General features: G+C 33.9%; 1 protein-coding gene and 1 long non-coding RNA gene across 5 annotated transcripts in view; one reads left to right on the top strand and one right to left on the bottom strand.

Moving 5' to 3' along the window:
- Window positions 1–8,982, top strand: part of LOC121176920 — a 61,752-nt gene extending 52,770 nt beyond the window's left edge. For all 4 annotated transcript variants that reach the window (XM_041031064.1, XM_041031063.1, XM_041031065.1 and 1 more), the window contains 5 exons: window positions 6,873–6,950; window positions 7,052–7,091; window positions 7,186–7,231; window positions 7,461–7,875; window positions 8,164–8,982. In XM_041031064.1, the coding sequence (XP_040886998.1) occupies window positions 6,873–6,950; window positions 7,052–7,091; window positions 7,186–7,231; window positions 7,461–7,875; window positions 8,164–8,646 (1,062 nt within the window). In that variant the 3' untranslated portion in view covers window positions 8,647–8,982. The remainder of the gene's footprint in view (window positions 1–6,872; window positions 6,951–7,051; window positions 7,092–7,185; window positions 7,232–7,460; window positions 7,876–8,163) is intronic.
- Window positions 7,760–9,751, bottom strand: LOC121176922. Its single transcript, XR_005893108.1, has 3 exons — window positions 9,618–9,751; window positions 8,316–8,541; window positions 7,760–7,869 (listed from the first exon to the last, which is right to left on the bottom strand). It is a non-coding gene; the product is annotated as an uncharacterized LOC121176922 (long non-coding RNA).
- Between the last annotated feature and the right edge of the window lie 2,298 nt (window positions 9,752–12,049).

The following is a 12,049-nucleotide window of genomic DNA, read 5'->3' as shown; positions in this document are numbered from 1 at the left end:
TAGTATAGTATGGCGTTTTTTTCCGGCAAAAAAAGTCAAAATTTTTTTTTAGCTCCAAAAGTCATAAAAAACGTCATAGTATAGTATGGCGTTTTTTTCGGGCAAAAAAAGTCAAAAAATTTTTTTAGCTCAAAAAGTCATAAAAAACGTCATAGTATAGTATGGCGTTTTTTTCGGGCAAAAAAAGTCAAAAATTTTTTTTAGCTCAAAAAGTCATAAAAAACGTCATAGTATAGTATGGCGTTTTTTTCGGGCAAAAAAAGTCAAAAATTTTTTCGACCTCCAAAAGTCATAAAAAACGTCATAGTATAGTATGGCGTTTTTTTCGGGCAAAAAAAGTCCAAATTTTTTTCGACCTCCAAAAGTCATAAAAAACGTCATAGTATAGTATGGCGTTTTTTTCGGGCAAAAAAAGTCAAAATTTTTTTCGACCTCCAAAAGTCATAAAAAACGTCATAGTATAGTATGCCGTTTTTTTCGGGCAAAAAAAGTCAAAATTTTTTTTTAGCTCCAAAAGTCATAAAAAACGTCATAGTATAGTATGGCGTTTTTTTCGGGCAAAAAAAGTCAAAATTTTTTTCGACCTCCAAAAGTCATAAAAAACGTCATAGTATAGTATGCCGTTTTTTTTCCGGCAAAAAAAGTCAAAATTTTTTTCGACCTCCAAAAGTCATAAAAAACGTCATAGTATAGTATGGCGTTTTTTTCCGGCAAAAAAAGTCAAAATTTTTTTCGACCTCCAAAAGTCATAAAAAACGTCATAGTATAGTATGGCCTTTTTTTCGACCTCAAAAAGTCATAAAAAACGTCATAGTATAGTATGGCGTTTTTTTCGGGCAAAAAAAGTCAAAATTTTTTTCGACCTCCAAAAGTCATAAAAAACGTCATAGTATAGTATGCCGTTTTTTTCGGGCAAAAAAAGTCAAAATTTTTTTTTAGCTCCAAAAGTCATAAAAAACGTCATAGTATAGTATGGCGTTTTTTTCGGGCAAAAAAAGTCAAAAATTTTTTTTAGCTCAAAAAGTCATAAAAAACGTCATAGTATAGTATGGCGTTTTTTTCGGGCAAAAAAAGTCAAAAATTTTTTTTAGCTCAAAAAGTCATAAAAAACGTCATAGTATAGTATGGCGTTTTTTTCGGGCAAAAAAAGTCAAAAATTTTTTTTAGCTCAAAAAGTCATAAAAAACGTCATAGTATAGTATGGCGTTTTTTTCGGGCAAAAAAAGTCAAAATTTTTTTCGACCTCCAAAAGTCATAAAAAACGTCATAGTATAGTATGCCGTTTTTTTCCGGCAAAAAAAGTCAAAAATTTTTTTTAGCTCCAAAAGTCATAAAAAACGTCATAGTATAGTATGGCGTTTTTTTCGGGCAAAAAAAGTCAAAATTTTTTTCGACCTCCAAAAGTCATAAAAAACGTCATAGTATAGTATGGCGTTTTTTTCGGGCAAAAAAAGTCAAAATTTTTTTCGACCTCCAAAAGTCATAAAAAACGTCATAGTATAGTATGCCGTTTTTTTCCGGCAAAAAAAGTCAAAATTTTTTTTAGCTCCAAAAGTCATAAAAAACGTCATAGTATAGTATGGCGTTTTTTTCGGGCAAAAAAAGTCAAAAAATTTTTTTAGCTCAAAAAGTCATAAAAAACGTCATAGTATAGTATGGCGTTTTTTTCGGGCAAAAAAAGTCAAAATTTTTTTCGACCTCCAAAAGTCATAAAAAACGTCATAGTATAGTATGGCGTTTTTTTCGGGCAAAAAAAAGTCAAAAATTTTTTCGACCTCCAAAAGTCATAAAAAACGTCATAGTATAGTATGCCGTTTTTTTCGGGCAAAAAAAGTCAAAATTTTTTTTTAGCTCAAAAAGTCATAAAAAACGTCATAGTATAGTATGGCGTTTTTTTCGGGCAAAAAAAGTCAAAAAATTTTTTTAGCTCAAAAAGTCATAAAAAACGTCATAGTATAGTATGGCGTTTTTTTCGGGCAAAAAAAGTCAAAATTTTTTTCGACCTCCAAAAGTCATAAAAAACGTCATAGTATAGTATGGCGTTTTTTTCGGGCAAAAAAAGTCAAAATTTTTTTCGACCTCCAAAAGTCATAAAAAACGTCATAGTATAGTATGCCGTTTTTTTCCGGCAAAAAAAGTCAAAAATTTTTTTTAGCTCCAAAAGTCATAAAAAACGTCATAGTATAGTATGGCGTTTTTTTCGGGCAAAAAAAGTCAAAATTTTTTTCGACCTCCAAAAGTCATAAAAAACGTCATAGTATAGTATGGCGTTTTTTTCGGGCAAAAAAAGTCAAAATTTTTTTCGACCTCCAAAAGTCATAAAAAACGTCATAGTATAGTATGCCGTTTTTTTCCGGCAAAAAAAGTCAAAATTTTTTTTAGCTCCAAAAGTCATAAAAAACGTCATAGTATAGTATGGCGTTTTTTTCGGGCAAAAAAAGTCAAAAAATTTTTTTAGCTCAAAAAGTCATAAAAAACGTCATAGTATAGTATGGCGTTTTTTTCGGGCAAAAAAAGTCAAAATTTTTTTCGACCTCCAAAAGTCATAAAAAACGTCATAGTATAGTATGCTGTTTTTTTCCGGCAAAAAAAGTCAAAAATTTTTTTCGACCTCCAAAAGTCATAAAAAACGTCATAGTATAGTATGGCGTTTTTTTCGGGCAAAAAAAGTCAAAAATTTTTTTTAGCTCAAAAAGTCATAAAAAACGTCATAGTATAGTATGCCGTTTTTTTCGGGCAAAAAAAGTCAAAAATTTTTTCGACCTCCAAAAGTCATTAAAAACGTCATAGTATAGTAAGGCGTTTTTTTCGAGCAAAAAAAGTCCAAATTTTTTTTAGCTCAAAAAGTCATAAAAAACGTCATAGTATAGTATGGCGTTTTTTTCGGGCAAAAAAAGTCCAAATTTTTTTCGACCTCCAAAAGTCATAAAAAACGTCATAGTATAGTAAGGCGTTTTTTTCGGGCAAAAAAAGTCAAAAATTTTTTCGGCCTCAAAAAGTCATAAAAAACGTCATAGTATAGTAAGGCGTTTTTTCCGAGCAAAAAAAGTCAAAATTTTTTTCGGCCTCCAAAAGTCATAAAAAACGTCATAGTATAGTATGGCGTTTTTTTCGGGCAAAAAAAGTCCAAATTTTTTTCGACGTCAAAATGTCATAAAAAACGTCATAGTATAGTAAGGCGTCAAAATCGGACAAATAAAGTCAAACAGTTTTTCGACCTCAAAATGTCATAAAAAACGTCATAGTATAGTAAGGCGTCAAAATCGGACAAATAAAGTCAAACAGTTTTTCGACCTCAAAATGTCATAAAAAACGTCATAGTATAGTAAGGCGTCAAAATCGGACAAATAAAGTCAAACAGTTTTTCGACCTCAAAATGTCATAAAAAACGTCATAGTATAGTAAGGCATCAAAATCGGACAAAACAAGTCAAAATTTTTTTTGACCTCCAAATGTCATAAAAAAGTCATAGTATAGTATGGCGTTTTTTTCGGGCAAAAAAAGTCAAAATTTTTTTAGGCCTCAAAATGTCATAAAAAATGTCATAGTATAGTAAGGCGTCAAAATCGGAGAAAAAAGTCAAAATTTTTTTCGACCTCAAAATGTCATAAAAAACGTCATAGTATAGTAAGGTGTTTTTTTCGGGCAAAAAAAGTCAAAATTTTTTCGACCTTCAAATGTCATAAAAAACGTCATAGTATAGTAAGGCGTTTTTTTTCGGGCAAAAAAAGTCAAAACATTTTTTGACCTCCAAAAGTCATAAAAAACGTCATAGTATAGTAAGGCGTTTTTTTCGAGCAAAAAAAGTCAAAAATTTTTTTTAGCTCAAAAAGTCATAAAAAACGTCATAGTATAGTATGGCGTTTTTTTCGGGCAAAAAAAGTCAAAATTTTTTTCGACCTCCAAAAGTCATAAAAAACGTCATAGTATAGTATGGCGTTTTTTTCGGGTAAAAAAAGTCCAAATTTTTTTCGACCTCAAAATGTCATAAAAAACGTCATAGTATAGTATGGCGTTTTTTTCGGGCAAAAAAAGTCCAAATTTTTTTCGACCTCAAAATGTCATAAAAAACGTCATAGTATAGTATGGTGTTTTTTTCGGGCAAAAAAAGTCAAAACATTTTTTGACCTCCAAAAGTCATAAAAAACGTCATAGTATAGTAAGGCGTTAAAATCGGACAAAAAAGTCAAAAATTTTTTCGACCTCAAAATGTCATAAAAAACGTCATAGTATAGTAAGGCATCAAAATCGGACAAAATAAGTCATTTTTTTTTTTGATCTCCAAAAGTCATAAAAAACGTCGTAGTATAGTATGGCGTTTTTTTCGGGCAAAAAAAGTCAAAATTTTTTTCGACCTCAAAATGTCATAAAAAACATCATAGTATAGTAAGGCGTCAAAATCGGACAAATAAAGTCAAACAGTTTTTCGACCTCAAAATGTCATAAAAAACGTCATAGTATAGTAAGGCGTCAAAATCGGACAAATAAAGTCAAACAGTTTTTCGACCTCCAAATGTCATAAAAAAGTCATAGTATAGTATGGCGTTTTTTTCGGGCAAAAAAAGTCAAAATTTTTTTAGGCCTCAAAATGTCATAAAAAATGTCATAGTATAGTAAGGCGTCAAAATCGGAGAAAAAAGTCAAAATTTTTTTCGACCTCAAAATGTCATAAAAAACGTCATAGTATAGTAAGGTGTTTTTTTCGGGCAAAAAAAGTCAAAATTTTTTCGACCTTCAAATGTCATAAAAAACGTCATAGTATAGTAAGGCGTTTTTTTCGGGCAAAAAAAGTCAAAACATTTTTTGACCTCCAAAAGTCATAAAAAACGTCATAGTATAGTAAGGCGTTTTTTTCGAGCAAAAAAAGTCAAAAATTTTTTTTAGCTCAAAAAGTCATAAAAAACGTCATAGTATAGTATGGCGTTTTTTTCGGGCAAAAAAAGTCAAAATTTTTTTCGACCTCCAAAAGTCATAAAAAACGTCATAGTATAGTATGGCGTTTTTTTCGGGTAAAAAAAGTCCAAATTTTTTTCGACCTCAAAATGTCATAAAAAACGTCATAGTATAGTATGGCGTTTTTTTCGGGCAAAAAAAGTCCAAATTTTTTTCGACCTCAAAATGTCATAAAAAACGTCATAGTATAGTATGGTGTTTTTTTCGGGCAAAAAAAGTCAAAACATTTTTTGACCTCCAAAAGTCATAAAAAACGTCATAGTATAGTAAGGCGTTAAAATCGGACAAAAAAGTCAAAAATTTTTTCGACCTCAAAATGTCATAAAAAACGTCATAGTATAGTAAGGCATCAAAATCGGACAAAATAAGTCATTTTTTTTTTTGATCTCCAAAAGTCATAAAAAACGTCGTAGTATAGTATGGCGTTTTTTTCGGGCAAAAAAAGTCAAAAATTTTTTCGACCTCAAAATGTCATAAAAAACATCATAGTATAGTAAGGCGTCAAAATCGGACAAATAAAGTCAAACAGTTTTTCGACCTCAAAATGTCATAAAAAACGTCATAGTATAGTAAGGCGTCAAAATCGGACAAATAAAGTCAAACAGTTTTTCGACCTCAAAATGTCATAAAAAACGTCATAGTATAGTAAGGCATCAAAATCGGACAAAATAAGTCAAAAATTTTTTCGACCTCAAAATGTCATAAAAAACGTCATAGTATAGTAAGGCGTTTTTTTCGGGCAAAAAAAGTCAAAACATTTTTTGACCTCCAAAAGTCATAAAAAACGTCATAGTATAGTAAGGCGTTAAAATCGGACAAAAAAGTCAAAAATTTTTTCGACCTCAAAATGTCATAAAAAACGTCATAGTATAGTAAGGCATCAAAATCGGACAAAATAAGTCATTTTTTTTTTGACCTCCAAAAGTCATAAAAAACGTCATAGTATAGTATGGCGTTTTTTTCGGGCAAAAAAAGTCCAAATTTTTTTCGACCTCAAAATGTCATAAAAAACGTCATAGTATAGTATGGCGTTTTTTTCGGGCAAAAAAAGTCCAAATTTTTTTCGACCTCAAAATGTCATAAAAAACGTCATAGTATAGTATGGTGTTTTTTTCGGGCAAAAAAAGTCAAAAAATTTTTCGACCTCCAAATGTCATAAAAAACGTCATAGTATAGTAAGGCGTTTTTTTCGAGCAAAAAAAGTCAAAACATTTTTTGACCTCCAAAAGTCATAAAAAACGTCATAGTATAGTAAGGCGTTAAAATCGGACAAAAAAGTCAAAAATTTTTTCGACCTCAAAATGTCATAAAAAACGTCATAGTATAGTATGGCGTTTTTTTCGGGCAAAAAAAGTCAAAATTTTTTTCGACCTCAAAATGTCATAAAAAACGTCATAGTATAGTAAGGCGTCAAAATCAGGAAAAAAAATCAAAATTTTTTTGGACCTCAAAAAAGTTATAAAAAACATCATAGTATAGTAAGGCGTCAAAATCAGGAAAAAAAAGTTAAATTTTTTTTTGACCTCAAAATGTCATAAAAAACGTCATAGTATAGTAAGGCGTCAAAATCGGTGAAAAATGTCAAAAATTTTTTGGACCTCAAAAAGTCATAAAAAACGTCACACCGTGGTAAGGCTTCAAAATCGGCCAAAAAAAGTCATACTTCAGTATGGCCTCTAAACATGCCCAAAAAACGTCATAGTATAGTAAGGCATCAAAATCTGGAAAATAAAAACAATAGTATAGTTAGGCTTCAAATGTCATAATAAATTCCACAGGCATCAAAATGTGATGAAAAATGTAATCGTAAAGCATCAAAACAATTTTCAGACTGTTTGTGTATTGAGTCACTCTTCAACAGGTCTTCAGAAATTGTTTTCAAACAACTGTGAACAATGTGTGGCACCTCTCTGTTGTAGGAGGCTGTTGAAGTCCAGACGCTACAAATGGCTGAAGTACCAGTGTCCAGTGAAGGAACAGTTCTGGACCCTCTAGATGTGTGCTCATTTTTGAGTCTTACATTATTACATCGCATAACTTTTAGTGTGTAATTTCACTTCCATGTACATAGAAAATTAGTCCAATTTTTCATTTCCAGGATGAAGAGGGCCTGTTGACATGGTGGAGAACAGTCGAAGGTATGCTCGATATTGACAGCGATCACAGTTATTGGTGATCTTTTTACTATCTATTAAACTTGTAGTTGTAACTGTTTGTTGTTTTGTGCATTAGGTTGGGATGAGTGGAATGAGGCCAACCAGAATGATGAAACTGAAGAGTAAGTAAATATTTAGTTATCAATTTGTTTTTAGTTTACTTTTTCTAAGGATTTAGTGGGGCGCTGGCCAAAGAAAAACAACAGTAGTGCCTTTAAAAATATACATAGACACTGTATTAAAATCTGTTTAAGATTTTTCTTTATTTTTCTTTTTCATTCTTTTGAACAAATATTTGCATTCAGGTCAAATGTAAATATATAACATCCTTTTCTTATTTCCACGTCACAGAGTGGTGGAACAAGCAGCTGATCGTGTCTTTATGGCAGCTCGCCTTTTTGTTCGCTTTTTCAACCAACGTGGCGCCTCACTCCAGCAGCGTATCCTGGAGCTCCTTGCTTTGGCTGATTCAGCTGACAGTTTCCATAAGAAAACGGTCACAGCCAGTGTCGGTGGTGGGATGGCCAGTGTTGCAGGGTCGGTCACAACCATCACTGGCCTCATTCTGGCGCCATTCACAGCAGGAACCTCTCTCATTGTCACAGCTGTAGGCATTGGTGTAGCTACGGCAGGTGGGGTGGCGTCTGCTTCGGCCAACATCACAGACACAGTCCATTCAAAGACAGACCGCAAGAAAGTGGAGAAGATGATCCAGGACTACCAGGAGGAGATGAAGGACATCAAGGAGTGTCTGGAGTTTCTGCAGGTGAGAGAGCGGAAAAGACAGGTTTTCATTTTGTCAGTTGCTTATACTTTTTAAAAATATACTGCTGCAACATAACCTCATGATCATTTTACTCGTTTTTTTTTTTTTTTCCCAAATCTCAAAGTATGAGAAATCAATCTCGTCTCAGGTTTAAAATGTGTGCATTGCTTATAACCCCTCTATGCTGTCTATATGGAATTTTAATAAATTAAAAAAAATGTTGGATTTCAAACAATATATGGGGTTTAATCCTAATGTACAATCACTCTTCCTTTATCTACCTGACAGGAAGGGATGGAGACCCTTGAGGAGTGGAACTTTGAGAAGTATGCTGAAAGCATCTCAAAGAAGCACCTAAACCAGAACGTGAAACACGTAATGAAGGAGGGCGGCCGGGCTGGCAAGGCTTTAGTGATCAACACAGAGAGCTTGATTAGTACCGTTCAGGTCCTCAGCGTTGCAGGTGGCGCTGCTAAAGCTGCCCAGGTGATGAGCGTCACCACTGGAGTTATGTCAGGTCTCTTCCTGGCCCTCGATGTCTTTTTCCTGGCAAAGGACTCCATGGAGTTGAAGAAGGGCGCCAAGACGGAGTTTGCTGCTAAAATTCGAGAAGTGTGTAGGGACCTGCAGGACGGGCTGCTGGAGCTCAACCACATCAAGGAACAGCTGCAGAAAACCATGGACGGGATAGAGGTGGAGGTAGAGGAGGAGGAAGAAGATGAAGAGCAGTTAAAGTCTGATCTGAAGAAACTTGTGGAGCTTGAGGAATGAAGGAACTGTAGTTAAAATCCAAACCAAAGCCTCATCGTCTTAATCTGAACACCACAAAACCTATACAAGCTGTGACAAACAGAACAACAGTTTGTCAATTCAAATTTTTACTTTCAGCAGAAATGGTAGTTTTGGTAGTTTAGCAGTTTTTACAATATCTCAATTGTTACTGTACCATACCTGCCAATGTTATGACAATTGCACTTTCAAGTAGCTGTTTTGTAGTAATATTAAAATATTTATATTCTTTAAAGTAGTAATTTTAATTAACTAACTAGAAGTTACCATATTGTGATTGTGATTATGTAACTTGTTGAATTAAAGTCAGTTTCTTTGCAATAAGTGTTTCCTGCTTAATTATTTATCCCTTTTATATGACACCACTTGCCTCAGTAGTGAAAAGAGAAACTAAATACCCAATAGATCAACAGACGGATGACAACTTTTTTGGTTTGTTTTTTTTTTTGAGAAAAGATTCAGTCAGATGAGGCGTGATCATCTAATTGTAAGGGAGTGATACATGCGTGAAAGACAAACCTGCCAAGAGACAGCCCTGCATGTTTGGCTTTCAGAGCCCCTTTTCATGAGTTCTTCCGTGTTGATCACATCCTGGTAATTTACCATTTTAGAAGCTGTGAACAACTTCTTGTTATTCAACATAAAAACTTAGGCAGCTAGCCAAAAATAAATCGTAAGTACCTTCATGAAAAGGAAACGGGAAAACAAAACACTCAGAGTGTCACACACAGTGTCTATGTACTTCTTAAGAATGAGGAAGTATTTAAAAAAAGAACTCTGGTCATTCCAAAAAATAGGTTGAGGAACACCAACAAAAGATGAGATGATTACTTTTCTAAATACCCTCTCCCCAAGTGGGTCAACAGACCCAATTAATTAAATCTGTGAGAATTTACGATAGGTTCACATTCTGTTCTGACCATACAGGTCAAAAAGTCAAAATTCAAACTCACACACAGAGGGAGAGACCGAAGAGGAGGAGGCTGGGACTTCTGGAGGATGAAGATCCAGATCCAAATCATCTGCAATGAGGCCCCGAGAGTCTGGAGAGGGAGAGTGTCCCAGGATGGCCAGTGGTCGAAAACAGCCTGAGTTAAAAGAGAGGACAGGGAGGAGAAAACTGTGAGAGAGTGAGAGGAACTTGAGGGACTGCTTTTGAGTAAGCGTGGCTACGGTGTAGAAGGTCTAGGATTAGACTGAAAGAGAATCAATTGAAAACAGACTTGTAGATTAAGGCAAAATCATAGTTAATGCTTTGTTCAGGTAAACTCAGGTGGGGAAACTTCATTTAATGGTAAGAAAACATTTGGTTAAATCAATCAGAATATACTGAAGAATCAAATCATTTATCAGTAAGGCTTTAGGAATAATGATCTGATATCTATAAAACCATACTGAGGGCCTCGTTGAGGCGGGGTACATAGACATAGACGTTAATTTTCTTTCTTAAATCAAAGATGAAGCAATTATGATTTTTCAGGATTTCCTTTTGTCAAAGTATAAATAAACGTACCTAAATTAAGCAATTAAGTATCTAATAGCACAAGTATTAACCCACTTTACTATGACATACAACTGTTGTAGCCAACAGTTTTTGTAATTGCATTTAAATATGTAATGAAGTGCCATAAACATGCCTGTGGTAACCGCGCCAACAGGTTCTATGGCTGAGATGAGATACACTGTGATTACGACAGATATCTGGCTCCCTCACAGGTCACAGTTTTAAGACTCTTGGGAAAAAAAGGAGGAGGATTTCTGAGGTGATGTTTGCCAAAAGGCAAGTGGGAGATGATCAAACAAAATGAAGCAAGGTTCTATGAGCTGTGACGAAAAATGAAGCCATGTCTGCTTGTGACCCCTCATTTGAGGAGCTGAAGAGGTGAAAGTAGACAGGATTCCACAAAAATAAATAAAAAGCAAAAATTTCATGACCACTGCCTCTTACTACTGCCATTATTTGATTTCTGCGTTTCAGCTTAATGTGAAACTTCACAAAAGTTTCAAATTAATGTGAAACTTCACAGAAGTTTCACAGAATTCACAATTGAAAACTGCGCTGTAATCATACTTAAAAACAGCATGTACTTGATCGGACTTTCCACCCATCACTACACAATCTGCACAATCTCTAAAATGTTCAAAATTCAACATACCAGATCTTAGACAAGTTGTCTAAGATGTTAATCATGCTAACATGGCTTCCATAACCCAACACCACCAGTTTTCACTTAAGTTTCTCTGTGACACAGCATGTGCTGTATGTTCCACTTTACTGGAATCAAATGACACATAGAAGTAATGTGTGCAATGCAGAAAGAATCTGCTCCAGCTTGTTGGTAGCAGTGACAAATCTGTTTATCAAACAGCTGACTTTTTTTTTCCCTATTTTGTCAGATTTGTCAGCCTTTGTTCAGTGAAGGAACAAGGGCAAGTCTTTCAAAAAAAAAAACATTTTTCATCAAATCTTGATTTTTCTCAATTAAGCTTTGATTTCATTCTGAATTCTGATTTTCTTTTTACCCCAATTTACACTGCATTACAGAAGCACTATAGTAAATTAGAGTTGGTGGTGGCATTATTAGTCATTAATTTGATCTTTTTTGGAGCCACGTCTGTAGTGGCACCAAAGGTGGTAGTCAGAGAATAGCAGCCATATTCATCATAGTAGCATTAGCAGAAATGCAATAAGAGCAGCAGCAGTAACAGGTCAACAAGAGCAGAAAGTGGAAGACCAGGAAGAAGCAGAGTAAAGAAGTGTGCACTAAGTTATCGTAACTTGCCATTCAGAAGAAAAAGGTCATTAAGTTCACTCATTTTTTGACTTTCATTGGAGTAAAAATCACAATCAACAGAGTTAACCAAATTCTGTGGACATAATGCTTTGATAAAATAATTTTTAAAATATTTAATTCATTTTTAGCAAACTTTAAATATAGAAAAAAAGAATTCTGAGTCAATTATTAATTAAAATGACTACCATACAGATGTAGCCTGGTCTTTGGTTCACATTTGATGGTGACTTTTCTTGAGCCTTGCAACACATAAGTAAACACTTCTCTGGTCCTTGACAACGCGGATGTTTTGAAATAATTTATTGACTCTTCACAAAAGTCAACAGGGGTTGTATGATGTGGACTAGAATTTTCCTCTATGTATTATCTGAATACCGTGTGCACACAGATTTAACAGACACGCATACAGATGTGTTTTTCTTCTGCATATAAGTTTATGAAGTAAAGAGATATAAATGGGGTGGGCAAAATATAAACACCTGTCTTTATAATGCAATACAGTTCAACAGCACCACAAACTGCAGCCTCCAGAGTGACCATAAAGTTGAATCAACAACTCCCTAAAACAGTTTCAACACAAACTGAACATT

Source organism: Toxotes jaculatrix, chromosome 23, assembly GCF_017976425.1.
Source record: "Toxotes jaculatrix isolate fToxJac2 chromosome 23, fToxJac2.pri, whole genome shotgun sequence".
In the NCBI taxonomy this organism is placed as follows: Eukaryota; Metazoa; Chordata; class Actinopteri; family Toxotidae; genus Toxotes; species Toxotes jaculatrix.
The sequence above is the reverse complement of the archived record's forward strand: the minus strand, read 5'-3'. Positions and strand labels throughout refer to the sequence as shown.